General features: G+C 37.6%; 2 protein-coding genes across 6 annotated transcripts in view; one reads left to right on the top strand and one right to left on the bottom strand.

Annotated features, from left to right (window-relative positions):
- USP45 (ubiquitin specific peptidase 45) overlaps positions 1-11241 on the bottom strand; it is a 127073-nt gene extending 115832 nt beyond the window's left edge. For 3 of the 5 annotated variants that reach the window (XM_075202829.1, XM_075202826.1, XM_075202831.1), the window contains exons 1-4: positions 11069-11240; positions 9196-9304; positions 8435-8604; positions 5866-5969 (exon numbers count right to left, since the gene is read on the bottom strand). In XM_075202829.1, the coding sequence (XP_075058930.1) occupies positions 5866-5969; positions 8435-8604; positions 9196-9298 (377 nt within the window). In that variant the 5' untranslated portion in view covers positions 9299-9304; positions 11069-11240. Of the gene's footprint in view, positions 1-5865; positions 5970-8434; positions 8605-9195; positions 9305-11068 lie in introns of all 5 variants that reach the window. The other 2 variants (XM_075202828.1, XM_075202830.1) reach the window with 2 other exon arrangements.
- Positions 11242-11618: 377 nt separating this feature from the next.
- TSTD1 (thiosulfate sulfurtransferase like domain containing 1) lies at positions 11619-16378 on the top strand. The gene is made up of 4 exons (XM_075202832.1): positions 11619-11827; positions 14364-14537; positions 15270-15429; positions 15625-16378. The coding sequence occupies exons 1-4, from the start codon at positions 11716-11718 to the stop codon at positions 15680-15682; spliced, it is 504 nt and encodes a 167-aa protein (XP_075058933.1). The 5' UTR covers positions 11619-11715; the 3' UTR covers positions 15683-16378.
- Positions 16379-17666: the final 1288 nt, after the last annotated feature.

Consider the following 17666-nt stretch of genomic DNA (forward strand, 5'->3'; position numbering starts at 1 on the left):
TAGGACCTCACATCAAATTAATGGAATCTCTTAGTCACACGGTCCTGAAAGACCTTGTCATAGAACAAGAAAAACAAATAACATTTGTGTCTGTCGCTATCTCTGAGATTGCTAATAAAAGTCCCCTCCCTGTAAAGGCCCCAACCAGAATACTAGAGGATATACATTTAAAAAGCACAATACTTGCTTCTTTAGAAAATAAATCAGACTCACTATGCAACTAACACAACAGTATTTTTGTGCATAAAATGCTATGACTGTGTTATTGCATTTGACACAAAAAAGAAGCAATGAGTACAAGCTGTAGACATAGGAAACCTCATGTCACTAGACTCGTGGTGTTCTCTTTAAAGGCAATGGTAGTCCTATCCCTTTGGCGAATATATGTAAATAGACATGTAAACAATATCATTATACAACATGTAAATGGGGCTGGAGGTTATATTTTGACACAACAGTCCTATTTGAAGAACTGAATTTAGCAACAAATTATTCCGAGACTGACTTATCTCAACCTACATCTGAAAGATAGTAGAAATAGCACATGACTGCATCCAATCCTGCACAGCTCCTTAAGCACAGGTGCTGACCTAAATATAGCCAGCAGAGTAAATACCACCAGTGTGAATGTCAGTTGACAGCATTATTGAAACAGACACCACTTGCAAATAAACAGCCGCAGAATTTATCATTTATTTGCACTTTGTTATTGCTTCTAGAAGTAGGTTGATTAAACTTGTTAACATTTTATAATAAAATGAACCACATAATATTTCCTGGGTTTTATCATGTGATATTGAATGGCATAACATATAATTTAGGAATTGAGGTACACAGAGTTTCCCGGCAAAGTTGAGCTTGTAATGTCATTACTCTTGCCTGGAATAAAGGGATATGAAGTGTCTTCCATGATCATATAGATACATTATGTTTTGGCTCAATCACCAAGATGCATTTTTCATCATCATCATCATCACCATTTATTTATATAGCGCCACTGATTCCGCAGCGCTGTACAGAGAACTCATTCACATCAGTCCCTGCCCCATTGGAGCTTACAGTCTGAATTCCCTAACACACACACACACACACACACAGAGAGAGAGACTAAGGTAAATTTTTGATAGCAGCCAATTAACCTACTAGTATGTTTTTGGAGTGTGGGAGGAATCCGGAGCACCCGGAGGAAACCCACGCAAACACAGGGAGAACATACAAACTCCACACAGATAAGGCCATAGTCGGGAATTGAACTCATGACCCCAGTGCTGTGAGGCAGAAGTGCTAACCAATGCCTGACACCATTTTTAAATTAAAATTTAAATTAGAAATTGCAGTGTTATTTATTACAGAAAACTATGATCGAAGTGGAAATTTAGAAGTGGAGGGATGGAAAATGTAAGTGAATGGAATGTGATAGGTTTACAATGAAGGCAGTAGGAGATGTGGTGGTTTAGCATACCAGCGCATACTAGCTCACACTAACCACTGAGAAGAACTATAAGGAGTAGTGCTAACCTATTAAGCAGTGGTACTAGATGCAGAGGTTGTTTTAAGAGGCAATGCTTTACTATGGCAGACACATATTAATGCCTTGTGATAAAAGAAGGTGTTTACTGAATGTTACATATTACAATTCAATGATCACACATAATAAGGAAGATAGATGCTGGATGGAAACTGGTGAAAGCATCATATACTCAAATATTGATAACAAAGGGAAAAAACTGCAATATCACAATATTAAAAAATAAATCATTGTGTATTTATTATACATTACTTGTTATCTCATAAAGCCATACGTCCTGTATGTTACTATTTCTAAACTGGTTACAATTAAATTTGCCAATCATGTCAACTACCTATTCCGAATACTGTTCTACAATGGAAAAACTTCATTAAAATCCCTCAAGCCGCACTGTATTGCCAAGAACGGAATTAACATACTAGTATAGAACACATGGGGGGGAAGTTTAATTAAGTGCAAAGTCCCATCAATATCTGGACAGGTGAATAACAGTCCCGTGTTCTGTCATATGAATTTACTAACAAACATACAGGGTTTTTTCTGTAAACGAATGAGATTTAATTTCTGGAAATTAATCTATTTGTTTCACGAATTAAAATTCTAAACTTCTATGGATACAAGCAATATGACTGTGTGTGACAGTCTATTTTATTATAGACACTTGCAGTGATTAGTGGTGTTTCCATCAGACTGATTGCATCATTCTTTTGTTCTAAGGTTCCAATGAAAGGGATTAATAAAGGGTATTTGTAAAATGAAAAAAACATTTGGGGCTAGATTTGCTTAACTGCGAGTTTGAAAAAGTGGAGATGTTGCCTATAGCAACCAATCAGATTCTATCTGTCATTCTGTAGAATGCACTAAATAAATGACTGCTAGAATCTGATTGGTTGCTATAGGCAACATCTCCACTTTTCCAAACCTGCAGTTTAGTAAATATACCCCTTGATCTTTTACAGATGTCTGATTTTAACATGTGCTCTCTAAATTGAAAATTAAATGAAGATAGGAATTCTGGTAATCTTGTAATAAAATTAGCTCTTAAGTTATGTTCTCATGGAAAAGCTTTTAATATAATGGTTATATACAATTGATATCTATCAATTTAAAACTAAAAAGTTTGGATTAGCGCCAAAACAATTAAACCACCGGAACAAATAACATGTGAGAATGAATTAATGATGGAAGGCGCCGATGGTCAGAACTTTAATGTTACACAATTTCTCCTCTGAGGAAGTAGTTATATCACGATATATCGTGTTAGGGGGTAATAGATTGTAATGAGGATCTCTAAGCAATACTTCAACTGAGTGACATAGTGTAAGATAACATTGCCATCTAAGCAGACAGAACGGATTAAATTTAAAATCTGCACTGGGTGAAGCCTCTTAGTCAGTACAGCATTATTGGGAGACGAGTAAATGAACTAGAAACATCTACTGAAAAGCTCCCACAGGAGGACACAACAGATAAGTGCATTGGGTCTTGTTCCCTTTGCTAAAAACCATGTTACCAATACACCACAATTTTTAAAACCATAGAATGCATTACAATTGAGAAATATTGTAGCTTTTTCGAAAAAGCACTACATTGTGTAAAGCAGACTGATTATATACTTGTCAGAGACTGCATATAAACACCATCAGTGATTATTACAGGTCGCTAAATTAGACTGAGCAGATCATACTTTGCAGTATGGTTTTGTGAGACTTCACGTGATGTATTGATTAATTTGTATCTATTTTTTTTTTTAATAACTTTATTTATATTGTACCAACACACAATGTAGAGAGCCAAAGTAGGTCAAGATAGGTGACAGTATATACATCTAGGGTGAGGGGGGGGGGTTGTACAAAAGAATGTACAAAAAAGGTATCAAAGAACAGATAAATTTACACGTTCCATTATATGGTCTGAACGTCATCAAAATATTAAATACCAAACCACTAAGTGGTAAATCAGAGTGTGTGAATTATTTTCTACAATGGGGGGGTTAGACTGAGACCAGACATGGGACTGCTGGCGGCCTGCAGGCCTCTATTTGAGGAAAACAGAATGCACATATAACATCAAATTTGACAGGCTATACGAAGATGGCTGAAGTATCCTGAGGTGAGCACTGGTATCGTATGAACTGGGGGGGGGGGGGGGGGTATTATATATAAACCAATCGCACCAGATTTGGGAGAATTTGTGGGATTTATTGTTTAAGTATGCCGAAATTTTTTCCATTGATGCCAGGAACCATATTTTATTGATGAGGTGTTGTCTAGATGGGGGATACGATTTTTTCCAGTTCTTAGCCACTAGGCATCTGGCTGCATTAAGAAATCCTATGGACAGCCTGTAGTGGAGAGCCCAAAAGGAAGCACCAGGGACATTTGGTAATTTGAATCTGTGCAACTTCACTTATTAGAGCAGCCACATCATCCAAAAACAGAGCACTCTTTGGGCAGGACCACCAAATGTGGAGTAACGATCCTCGCAACCCCGCCAGCATAGATCAGAAGTGATCCTGTATATTGTTTTCAACCTAGTTGGAACAAGATACCACCTAAAATTGATTATCTTTTACAAGAGGAAGGTGCCTGAGACCTGCTCTCTGATTGTTAACCAGATGTCCTCATCTGGTGGCCTGCCCAAGTCGGCCTCCCATTTAAGTTCGTGGGGAGTTGGTCTGTCTGGAGGTAACAAGGAGGTTATATAAGTTAGAGATAATACCTCTTTGGAGAGGATCTTTGACACATATAGATTCCACGGGGGTTAGCCCTCTCGTAACATCAGGTTTTGAGAGGGATTTGACAAAATGTTTTACCTGAATGTACATACAAGGTCTGATTGACGGGAAATCAAACTTTTCTTTGAGGGACGCCAGTGAAATACAATGATCAGACTCATGTACATCCCTAATCAGCTTTATGCCTCTCACATAACAAGATTGAAAACGAGAGTGGCATTGTCCTGGTGAGAAAGCAGGGTTATCCCAGAGAGGCGCTATGGGAGAGGGTCTTGTGTTGGTCTTGAAATGCAATCTACAATAGTCCCATATGTGGGAAGTAAAGGAGATGACAGGGTGGGCTTTCATATTTCTAGGTCTATCGTTTGCTGGCATCCCCAATACTGAGCCAAAAAAAGACAGCTTGCACGTGGAGGATTCTATCAGATCTATCCGCCGTGGGCCAAGTCCCCCTGAAAACCATGCCACGGCTTGGCCCAGGTGGGTAGCGTTATAATAAAGGTTTACATCTGGAAATCCCCTACCTCCATTGTGTGTAGCTCTACATGAAATACATAGAGGAATTTGTTTTTCAAGATCTAAATATCAGTGCACTGATTAGGACAGTGAACTATAGTTTCGGCACATGTAGAAACAATGTATCAAGTGTAAAGTGTATTGTTGTTTAGTTTTATGTTTGTATTGATTTTTCATGAATTTTATTAAAGTATATATAATTTTTAATACATATTGTCCATGAATTCATAATTGTGGGGATTGGATTGACTGATTCCTCAGCACTGTTTTCTATGGGTGCTGAGGACACGTAATTTCAATCTAGTAATAACTTCTAGATTGATATCAATATAGATCTACTCAGCACCCAGGAATTTCAGAGTTTTTCTTCCCATCAGAGCCTCGCATTAGGCAACTAAAACGTACTTAAAACCCAGAAGTGTGCACAGGTGCACGTTACTTGAGTCTCCGACGAGCGTTCACATAATTGAATTTCCAGCATAGAAAGTACGTATTCTAGTAGTGAAAGGGGGGAATAAAATTACACACAAAGTCCCATTGGAGCCTCCCATGATGCGTGCCTGTGCACAATTTCGCATCTTACATTAAGTAAAATATTTCTGATTTTTTTTTTCTCGCACCTTGTATGATGTGTTCCTGTACGCACCTCCAGGTAATATGGAAAGTGTAAAAAAATCATCAATGTTTTAGTGCCCTAACATCCCACATAGTCTCAGCACATGAGACGCTGATGGTACTTCTCAAATACCCCCCTATGTGTCATACAACATCCTAACATCAAATAGGCTAAATAAGTAATAAAGGTAAGTAAAGATCATAAACAGTATTGCAGACAAATTGACACTATTGTAATACTCAGTTATTAAAGTCAAACATCAGGGTGCACCAAACAAGCAAGAATTTAATACTCAAATATATTTGTGCAGAATAAATGACGAGCGCAGCTTTCTTGACAAAATATATCACCACCTGATCTGCACGGTGTAGCCCTAGTCTTTTATTTTATGAGTATATGTTTAACTGTCTGCGGACAACTGTTTCCGCATAACTGTGGGCCCTTTCATTATTTTAATGCAATACTTACCAAATGACCCAAGTGCAAAGGTTGATTGCGATGCAATGTGGCTCAGTGTGTGAAGATCGGAAATGTTTCAAGGAGTGCTGGCATTCAGATGTAGAACTACAACCCTAGATGGACAGAAAATGAGCAAGTCTTGTAAATAATATTCTGGCAAGCCTAGAAAAGTTCTATATGATACATCCATAGATTGTAAGCCTGCGAGCAGGGCCTCCTCACCTCTTTGTCTGTTTTACCCAGTTTGTTTATTAGTTTACTATGTTTGTCCCCAATTGTAAAGCGCTACGGTATATGTTGGCGCTATATAAATAAATGATGATGATGATGATGATGATAAGGTATCTCTGTGATCTGATACTTGTATTTTTACCAGGTGTAAAAATATAGTGTAATTTTCTAATGTTTAGACATCGAATCCTAATATGGGTATTTCATTTTGTATAATGCATGCGAGAATAAGTTGTTATATACCAGCATACCTTCATAGTTAGTGTCTCTCTACTACACTGTGCAATAGATCTCTACCTAGCTTTGGATGAAAATTATTGATTATGCAGATGCATGGCAATTTGTAAAACTAAACGTATACTAAAGAATGATTCTAATTACTTAATAAAGATTTTACAAATCATAGTACTTTACTATGTGCAGACTGATAATGTACCCATATGTGTAATGGCAAATAATCAAAGAAAGCAACAGAGAAACTATTTAAATCCTCTTGTATATATGGTATTTAACTGATACAACGTCAACAATGGGAAGTGCCAAAGTTCATTATAAATAGAGTTGGCAAAGAAATTAGAAGTTTAAACACGGGCTATGAGCTCATAAATGTATCATATAAATAAACACATATCACATTACAATTTATGTACACGATTATAGTAAAATATTGTTAGTTTTTTAAATTCAAGTTTAATCTTATATTAGTCAGTGAAGAATAATATTAATCTAAAAATAATGCAGAATTGTCTTTGTGTTTAATGCTGTTGTGAAGTATAGAAATCTTTACTTTGTTCTAATCCAACTCCAAGTTGAATTGTATAACCAAGCAGATCAGGGTGTATAAGAAAAATCTCAAATTAAACGTTGATGTGTCTCTGTTTCCTCAGGACAGATCTGACTTTTATTGCAGGAAATCAGCAACATTAAACTTTCATTTTTATAGGATACAGACTCACGATACATCCATATTAAAAGAAAATGCCAAAATAGCATCCTGCATAAACTTTATAGCACAGAGAGCACCTGGGCATGATCTACTATTAGGTTTACTAAGGCGCATGTCTAGAACACTAACATTTTGGGGGTACCTAAAACACAGATTGAATGACATTATGCTACTCATATAGGGCGATTCATCTTCGTAAGCAATGTGAATGCAACTTGCATTTAACAAAATTGCACGTGCAAGTGGATCAAGAAACGTTTTCCATTTGAATATGGGTATACATATGCTCTGACTATATGTTAATTTCCACATGCAGACAGAACAGACTGCAGAATACGTACAATGCATATGTGCAATATAAAGTCCCATCAAAACATGCCAAAAAACCTAAATTCTAACAAATAAATGAACAACTCTTAATACTTTATTCATTAATAAAAATAAATGATACAAAAAAGGAAGACTTTTTTTGTTTAACATTAAATACATAAATCAGGATTTTCTTAAGGCGTACTATATAGATATTGTATTTTTATAGCTTGTTACTTGTAAACACATATTCTGGCGTGCATACGTGTCCGTCATCACTATCAGCCGGCACTTTCACAAATCTTGTAACTGATGCAAGTGATACGGCTAACAAACACATACCTAAGAGATGCCTAAAGCTTGACTTAGATAAATGTGCATGCGCTTGACCTCTGCACGCCCTTACTGGACATTGCCTACAAACGTCCGCCCCTTCCTGCCCTTCAAATCCTAGGTAGTCAGAAGTGTCATTTGGGTTTGGACATGAATTGGATGCATTTTCATTCACTGGTAATTGGGTCCATTTCGGAGCATACATAGAGCAATTTCACGCAAGATACGGCACGCAACAAGACTTACATTTGAAGGTGAATCAGGCCCATAGAGGTTTTAGCTTTCCCTGCGGCACCCTGCCCTGTGATTTAAATTAAACACACACCCTATCTCATTGGCTGACAGTGTTGAAGAGGTGGCATGTTTCACTATGTAAATTAACTTCAGTACACCCTGGACGCTTGCTACCTTGTGCTGTAATGCTGTTGGCAGCTGCTCCCCAATGTCCGTGACAGGGTATTATTACAGCACAGTGGCACACTTTCTGCCTTTCACTGACACAGAGGAGCAGTGGCATCACAGCCACCACTGACTGTCATCTCCCTCCTCTGCTTGTTTCCCCTTCCCCTCACTAACTCAACACAAGGTAGAAAGCGGTGAGGAGCGAGAGGGCACCTGTGCAAATATCACCTAATATGGGTATCCAAATATTCTGTTTAAAAACCAATTACACTTGGACTATGGAAAGTATAAAAAAAAAAAAAAGTAAATATAAATGTTCCTCTCTATTTCATGCATATAATGTGTATGTATTTTCACCTGATAACCACATTTAAGACACAGCCAAACATCAGCCGGGGCAACGAGTTCTCCATCCTTCGTCCTCCTCTCCTTCATACATTCTGTGCATGTGGACCACACACTTTGAGACACTGCTCTCTTGACCTGATTCACATCCACTGCTCGGCTCACATGATGGCAGGTAAGACCTATAAATAACCAGGAAATTGTTTCCCATTACCATTCTACTAAACGGCTCCATTACTGTTTTTCTGTTGAGCAAACACACAGCAATATCTGCGACAAATCTGCCAACTAACCCGATATCCCCACATGCTGGCAGCATATGCTGACTGCACCAATAGGCTCTTTTTAATCTGCCCGGTTTTCCAAGCATCCAACTTGGCTACTAAAATCAAGGTAGCCAAGATGGAATTACTTTGCAAATTGATCCTGCTGCAAGGCGCTTAGGCCAAGTAGCAGGACTGACCTGGAGATGGCCAGATTTTGAAAGATTATACCATTCTTCTTTATACCCATCTAAAAATTTGGGAATACTCCTTTTCACTGGCTCCCAAAAAGTGGCTAACTAGCTAAATCATATCTACCTTGAACATTATTGTTTGTTTTAAGACTTTATGTTGTTTTGTATCATTACATACAGAGATTTTTACTGGTGGTATGTGCTTTGATCAATTGCATATACATTATGTCTATGTACTTTTAAGTAAAGATAAACAGATTAGACACAAGAGATGATAGATGATACATCAATATATAAAAACTAAAAGTAATCATACCAACAATGTCATCTGAGGAATCCTCATCTGGTGGTCGATTGGATCTCCTACCCCTTCTCGTCTTCTCAAGACCTCCATGTGATGATGGCTCTTTTACTTTCATTTCTTGCTTCAGAAACAAAACATAAATAAATGTAACAATATTGAGCAATATACCATAATTCGATCAATAGAGTAATTACTGTCCTGTGTCTAATATATTTTGGATATTTAGAAAAAATGAATTGGAATTAAATAATATGTTCATCTTTGTGGACGCTACTTTTTGATATTCAGAAGAAATATGGATTTTTTCAATTTCCGGTACTATGTTGTATATAACATAGAGGAAATGTATCTAACTTGTGAATTCTACTTTCAAATGGATCCTATATATTACACATGAAAAAAGTACACATTAGGCAAATATATCTATAATTATTTCTATTCCAAATAAAGCATATGTTACAACCACCATGCAGATGATAGATAAGGACAGAAACATAAAAAGCTTTGTGTATTTTTAATCTTATAGGAGGTAATGTAAAAATGTTAATATGGCTGATACACACTGCCAAATCTTTGATAACACTGGCATGCTTTTAAATTTGCAAAGGTGTACACCTAACTTTCTACTAAAATAGGAACAAAAGGTTTATGGAACAAACAAGCAGAAGTTTTTGCTGCCCAATAGGAGAAGTTGGGCAGAGTAGTTACACCAATGTATCTAGTTTTGCACAGAAGTTATTTCAGTTTGCAGAGTTACATTATGGAAATTGAAAGATGGATTTTTCATCTGCAAAAATACTTAATTTTGCACTAAATCTGACCTGGCAGAGATCAGGTCTCATCATTTACTTTTAGTTGGACGCATTTTACACTCTTTAATTGCAAAGAAGCACGAGTGTACTTCACAAATATCCTCCATAGAATAAATAGCACAAACATGAATGTTTGAACAGCTTACAGCATTTGTAAGACAGAATAAGTGACAATGACAATAGAGAGTTAGGGGCCTATTTATTAAACGTCTGTTTTCGGGGAATAGACGACAATTAAAGTATTTGTCTAACTCTAATCTATCAACAGTGCATCGCAGCAGATATCATAGATATCTGTTGCTTTGTACTTTTTTTCGTAAGACATAGCAGTCCCCATAGATGTCTATGGGGACTGCTATGTACCGCAATTTAACAATGAATGAAAATCCTTTTACACATACGGTAATGTACGCCAGCTCAGGCTGGCGAGACTTGACTCAGGCGACTATTTTAAAGGGGAAAAAAGCAAGTGGCCCAGTGACCCAGCCCAAGGTATGCCACCATGGGACCGGCCTTGGGGGCGGTTGCCCCCCTGCCCAGCCTGCCCCTGGGTAAGGTGCCATTGCAGTTACTGCTGCAAGAAACATCAGGATGAATGAGTGCACAGCTGTATATAAAACTCTGGACAAACATGCACATCCTGGAAACTGTAAGAAAATAAAAAATAAGACATAATAAAAATTCATTGAATAAATCACATATAATTTGTCCACTAGAAATACAGTTTTATCTGACATGTCCATAACTATACTTACATATCAAATCAAGCCATTCGAAACAAACATAACCTTAGGATTATGTAGCAAAATGTGTTACTATGTAGATGACAAACATTGAAATAACAAATTTCCTTGCCCCAAAAATGCCTCTTTAGCATAGATCGATAACAAGGAAGTAAACATTGCCAATACTTGTCTTACACAGTGAGTACGAGCCATGCACCAGTAACACTTCCTACGCTGTGATATGTTGTGGTGAAATACTGACATCGCATTTGCAATGAATTGGCCGCTCAGCGATGCAGCATTGGGTGTAATAGATAACTAAATGCATTTACAACACACATCACTTACCTACAATGCAGGCTGCTGGCTGCAAAAGTTGTGTACTCTGTGCACCTCTGCCACCCACGTGTCCATACCAGGCTCAGTGCCCGCGACTGCAGCAACACACAGCTACGGAAGCCCACGGGTCCCAAACTCCAACTCCTGTAGCTAAATTTAGACTATCCGCTGACACTTGCTCACAGTGTGACAGACTTGTATGTAGCATTACAGAGCTGTCAGCCTGTGACAGTGACTGTCCAACATACTGCGGTGGGCAATTAGGCATTATTTATAAAGATGGTTAGAATTGAATGTGTCTCATTTATTCGAGATATATATATATATATATATATATATATATATATATATATATATATATATATATATATATATATATATTAATCAATGGGAACTATGCACCTATCTGTCAACCAGTTGCTTCCTGACACATGTGATAACAGGTGTAGTTCTAGCACATAACAATGTAACTGGGTTATTACAATATGTGTTTATTTATTACAATGTTATACAATGTAGCTGTCAGACTTACTAGTTTAGGGTAATTTCCGGGACTGCCCCCCTCCCACTGGAGCAGGAGGAGTGCCCAGGGTGTGTGAGCCATATATCCGCCTGCTGTCCAGTGTGAGGGAGAGCCGACACCAGTGACCGGCAGCATGTCCGCTTGGCTAGGGCGCCTGTGTGTATCTGTCAGGTCGGCGGGTGCTCACCGTGCAGTGTCCGGAGCCGGGATCAGGTGTACCAGACCCCGGCCAGCACCACCCCAGGGTGAGCTGTACTTACTGTCATTGTACTCTGTAATCAGCGATCTCCCGTTGCTGGTATTATATATTGTTTGTAAACATGACACAGGAAATCATATTTATGTTTCAGAGATGTCCCAGTTATATGCATTCACCTAAGAGACTCATTGGAATAATGAAACGTCCCCTACTCAATACAAAGGTCAACAAGAGTAAGGCCTGGTGTGCAGCCATAGTCATGCATTACAGTGCTCCTATACATCCTGTACTGTTAGTAATGAGAGCATAGTACTGCCATAGTGTTTCTGCAACACACATTGTTCTGCTGTCCCAATTAGAAGCAACTCTTAGTTTCAGAATGTAGTCATTTCAACAATGAGTTGTTTACTTATATATACAGCAACAGTTAAATCAACCCATACCCTGTAATGGTAAAAACCATATACATTTTTTTTGCAAACATGCCATTGGCTGTGGCCTGTGTGTCCCTGCATACATATTCTTGTACTTCTTACATATACTGAGCTGTTACATTAATAAAATACATGTTATCTATGGATAAAGGTGATTGTGCAATATATTAGGCAGCTGTTTTTGATGATGCATTTTCATGTTAAACAAGGATGTTTACAGCAGAAAATGTGAAAAGTATATCTGGGTAATTTTAAGTAGTTTGCAGGGGTTTTAAAAGGTTTCTTCTAGTATATTTAGGAGGAAGTGGAAGAATTTATTGTGCATGTAAGTTACAGGTGGATTTAATAGTAAATCTGTCTGATCTGCCTAATGTAGAATAATGTATTGAGTTATGATTGATGGCTAAATTGTCATAGTTCTTGTTTCTTTTCTGTAAATGACGAAGGTACGATTGCCCGGATTTGACCAGATACGGCAGACCTGAAGTGATCACCTATGGTTGCTGCCACTCTTTGGCATCATGTGGCTGTGGCACAGCATCTATGATCGAGGTGGAAAGGGTTATAAACTCTTTGGTTGTTGCCAGTACTTCATCAGGTTGTTATGGCACAGTATCCCTGACCAAAGTGGAAAGGGTTAGATACTCATTGGTTGGGGGTAGGCACCCTACCTCTCATACATTAATTACAAATTTGTTACATTATGGTTGCTCCTGGATCAAATTATGTAAACACTTCATGATGAGGGTTGTAACGTCCCAACCTCCACGTTTATAGTACTGTGTTTATATTCACCTGCTCAACATCAAGGTGACCTTTGAATTTTTTTTAAAATGTTGGCATCTGCATTCTGCTGGATTTGTTCTCCATGTTACTGGGGCATATACATATAGTGCAGATCAGTGTTGGTGTCTGCTGGTGTTTCTTTATTAAAAACATCCTCGATGTTGTCCTCTTTCAAATTGTTTTGATCCTTGTTTTCACTTGCATAAGGAGTGCTCTCCTGTGGTAATCCCAGTTTGTCTTCACTTGTTTCACTGCTTTGAACAGCAATGGTAGGCACACACCTGTCTCTCCTGAATCTGTATACACTCAAGAGACCTAAATCAGTTTCTAAATAGAGAGCAATATACACTACCATCATTGCATGACATCTCGTACAGAAAATGGAAAAAGAAATGGAAGTTCTGTCACAGAATCAAAAACCACAGCGGTTCTATGTGTAACAGCTTGCAAGAAAGTTAACTTGGTAAAATGAATGAACATTAAGGGTGCTGAACCATACTAATAATGGAGAAAATTCAGGAGCAGATGCTTTTAAAGATTTGGTGGTATATTTACTAAACTACGGGTTTGAAAAAGTGGAGATATTGCCTATAGCAACCAATCAGATCCTAGCTGTCATTTTGTGGAATGTACTAAATAGATGACAGCTAGAATATGGTTGCTATAGGCAACATCTCCACTTTTTTTAAACACGCAGTTTAGTAAATATACCCCCTAGACTTAAAAAGAATTATCCATCTATGTAAAAACTAGACTTACTAGTGAAGGCTACAGCCCTATCAGAGTGGGTAAATTCAAAGGTAGCTAAGAAAATAAGTCTATGCTGAGATCTTCCATAAAATTCATATAGTAGTCTAACACTCTGAAAGAAGAAGCACCAGAAAACCTAAAACAGACACATTGCTTGTTGTTGGATCAGACTTGCTCATATGTTGAGCAGAATTTTCTCATTGCAGTGTAATTCTCTTACTCGCCTACTTTTTGGACCTCCCCGTCAGGAGATCCGAAGGAACAGGGAATGTTTGTTCCATATATTGCAATAATTTTAATTTGATCAGGCTGCACTTAGGTCATGGTCTTCTGGCCAGTCCCTAAATTCAATTATATGGTAATCCACAGAAAACACAATTTGATGAGGTACTTGTAACATTAAATGGTTTCTGTTGTGAAGCTTTATTAAAAAAAAAAAAAGTTTTGCCAATGGTAGCACCAGGAAAACTGTCTTTTTAGAAACATTGTACATATAGCCACAAAGCAAGGGCAGAATGTATGTTTTGTTAAACGATCATGCACCAGGCAGTATTTGAATCACAAGCTATGAACTTATGAATAGCTATAACATTTGCATACCACTCATTGCAGCTTTTGGTCCAAGTTGGCCTGTGAGCCGCAGCCTATCTGTCAGTCCTGCCACAGTCATTGAATATAAGGATTTGAAAGACTTGCTGAAGAAAGATGGAGTTGTACTGATTGATGTTCGTGAGCCATGGGAAACTAAAGAATATGGGATTATAAAAGGCTCTGTAAACATACCATGTAAGTAACATATATAATGGATTTCGTAGCGTATAGCAGTGTACAGGCATATTTAAGAAACAAAACTTTGATAAGTATTTTGGCATTCTGAGGTATCATTAAGGCATAGGCTGTTTATAAACAAAAAACATGTAATATTGTCTGATACATTATAGATCTGCATGGAATGGCCAACTGTTTTAAATAAATGCTTGCACAATAGATTCAAGATAAATAATGTTTTATACTAGATAGATGTGGTTGTCGGGGGGAGGGAATGAGTCAGAGTGGACTTAATAGGTTGTCAGTTAACCAGTCCTGATCTGGCTGTCATTTGTGTAACATTACTCATTCTGAAAGTGTTTCATAGCAATCACATCTAAGGAGAACTTTCAGGATGGCCCCAATCACAAGTAATTTCCAGTAATTTGAATTATTTTGGAGTAGTTGCTTTATGTAGAGAACAAATTGTTTCTATAGTTACTTGGGCGGATATAAACAGAATTGGGCAGCCTGGAGATGGGTTGATTCACACTCCAGTTTTGGTATCTAGTGAGAAGTTTTAAGACAAAATTGTTTGGATGAAGCGATGAATGTTTTGCCTTCAATGAGATATAATATATTTCATTGTGGAACACTTAAAATGAGTGGCAGACAATAGCTAAGCGCAAAAGTGACTCTTACAATCGACAGAAGGATGTGATCTCTCCCTTTCTAATATATTCGCACACTATAATAACTACTTTTGTTTAGTGGGTGATCTAGGGTCTGCGCTACAAATGACTCCTAAGGTGTTTGAAGAAAAATATGCTAAGAAGTTGCCAGACAAATCCAACACCCTGGTCTTTTCTTGCCTAGCTGGGATTCGAAGCCGTAAAGCTTTAACTGTAGCAACGTCACTGGGTTACAATAGGTAAGCAGTTTGCAACTGTCTCTTTTTAAAGTTAATACAACTATCTTTCTAAATAAAAGTATGAATCACAATAATGTAGGCAACATAGCTAGTACTCATGGGGCAGAGTATTCTTCAAATTATAGCCCTGATTGCGCGCACACATAATTATGTAAAATGTAATAATTCATTTTGTCATTTCATGTTTCAATTTAGCGTTCATCACTACGCAGGAGGCTATGAAGACTGGACGAGGCAGGAAAAACAATCATGAGCTTCATCATAACAAGATTAATACAAAAAGACATTATTTTTATTTTATAATATAATCTTGTCACATAGCACATTACATACATGGTAATGAGCTGTGCTAATTGTTTGGAGGTGTAGTACAACCTACAATATGGTTATTTGTTGTGGTGTATGGTCATGTTCCACTTTATGGGACCAAATCTCAGAATGCTCACCCAGCCTTCAGGAAAACTTTATACTACAGAATCTGTTACTGAAGACCAATATCTATCACAGCTGTCCTGGAGCAAATCTTTCCCAGTTTATATTCCTTAGTAAAAGGAGAGATTTATCCCAAAGGCATACAGGTCCTGCAATTATGTGACAGCACTAGCCATTTCCTTATATTTGTTTTCGGTCTCTTATGTACATTTCATCAACACTAGTCCGGTTACTCTTATGTAACAAGATTAAAGGGTATACCCCCCCCTCCTCCCAAATAATTTTTATGTATATAATTATAGTTGGTCAGAAGTCTGTACTAGTAAAATATGTTTTGTGTCTAGACAGAATACTGCAAGGGTTGGTCACATCCATATGCCACTTGTATGTATTTACACTTATGTGTGTGTATATATATATATATATATATATATATATAGTTCTAAAACATGGCAACGGAGGATGATTCATTTTCAACTTTGTACGTTTCTTAATAAACTTTTAGTATTGTTTTTAAGTGCCTTATTTGTGAATTCTCTTTATTTTCTATACCTCCATTTCTAATATATATTTGTATTGTTGAGATATTCCGAATGGAGACTCATGTTTTCTTAAGATGCCTCCTCCTTATTGCTACTTTTTTGTATTGCGCTTAAAACTGACAAATGTTTATCATCTAGCACACTGTACGAGCTATGCCTCTTGTGGGTGCCTGTATGGCTCTCCATTGCTGGATAGAGATTTGAGGAGTAGATATAAACAATGCCTTGAAGCAAGCATAATAAAAGGGACATTGTGGTTACTTTTTTGCAGCTGGAAGAAAATAGGTTTTCAAAGATCTGTTATTTTCCAATCTTACGCTCGTGGTTTAAATGGTGGAGTGGATAATACAAAACTATGCCAGAAATCTTTCAATCACCAAGAGCCACTCCTGCAATAAATGTCTTCTAAGCCCAATTGCAGATTAGACACTATTTGTATTTCCAAACTTGCATATTGTCACTATTAATGTGAAAAAAAACGTTTAATACTTCCCAACATACAAAAAAAAAAGGCATTTTGTTGTGGTGTCCTTCACTTGAAGTACCAAGGAGGAGGCTAGGCTGGATATAGAGCATTTGGTGAAGCAATGTTAGTTATATTAACAGCACATTAAACTCCTGTTAGAATTTTGTAACTTCAGCAAACTATGTATAAAAGTAGGGACCATAACACTTTCCAGTTGGTCAGATTAGATTATTAGTTACTGGAATTTGGTTTTCAGATTAAGGTTATACATTCTGGAGTACTTATTGGTGCCAACTTCTGAGAGATGCCACCATGCTTAAAGCACCACTAATGACCTTTTAGAAAGTTAAAGTATAACTTGGATGCTCCTTCCCCTCACTGGACCCACAGGAACTGCATGCTGGAACAGATGCACACAGCCTAAGGCTTAGACTTCATCATCTTATTGGTCTGAAGGATCACACCCATCTGCCAGAATTATTTGATTAGTTATGTCAGAGGCCACACATATACAGTGCACAGATAACAAATGGTTAAATAGCATACAATGTACCAGTAAGGACCTACACAGCTTTCTTTCAGCTGTCACTTAAAGCTCCAGTGCTCATAATTAATATGTTAGCACAGCGGTTCCCAGGGGGGCCATGGCCAGGAAAAAAAACCAATTTACCAATCTGATGGCGCCCGGGATCCAGCATCCTCCTCCCTTCTCACTGAATGGCGGGCGTGACATCATCACAACCGACATATTCAGTGAGAAGCAGCAGTAGATGCTGGGACCTGGGCACCATCAGATT

Source organism: Mixophyes fleayi, chromosome 3 (genome assembly GCF_038048845.1).
Source record: "Mixophyes fleayi isolate aMixFle1 chromosome 3, aMixFle1.hap1, whole genome shotgun sequence".
Lineage (NCBI taxonomy): Eukaryota > Metazoa > Chordata > Amphibia > Anura > Limnodynastidae > Mixophyes > Mixophyes fleayi.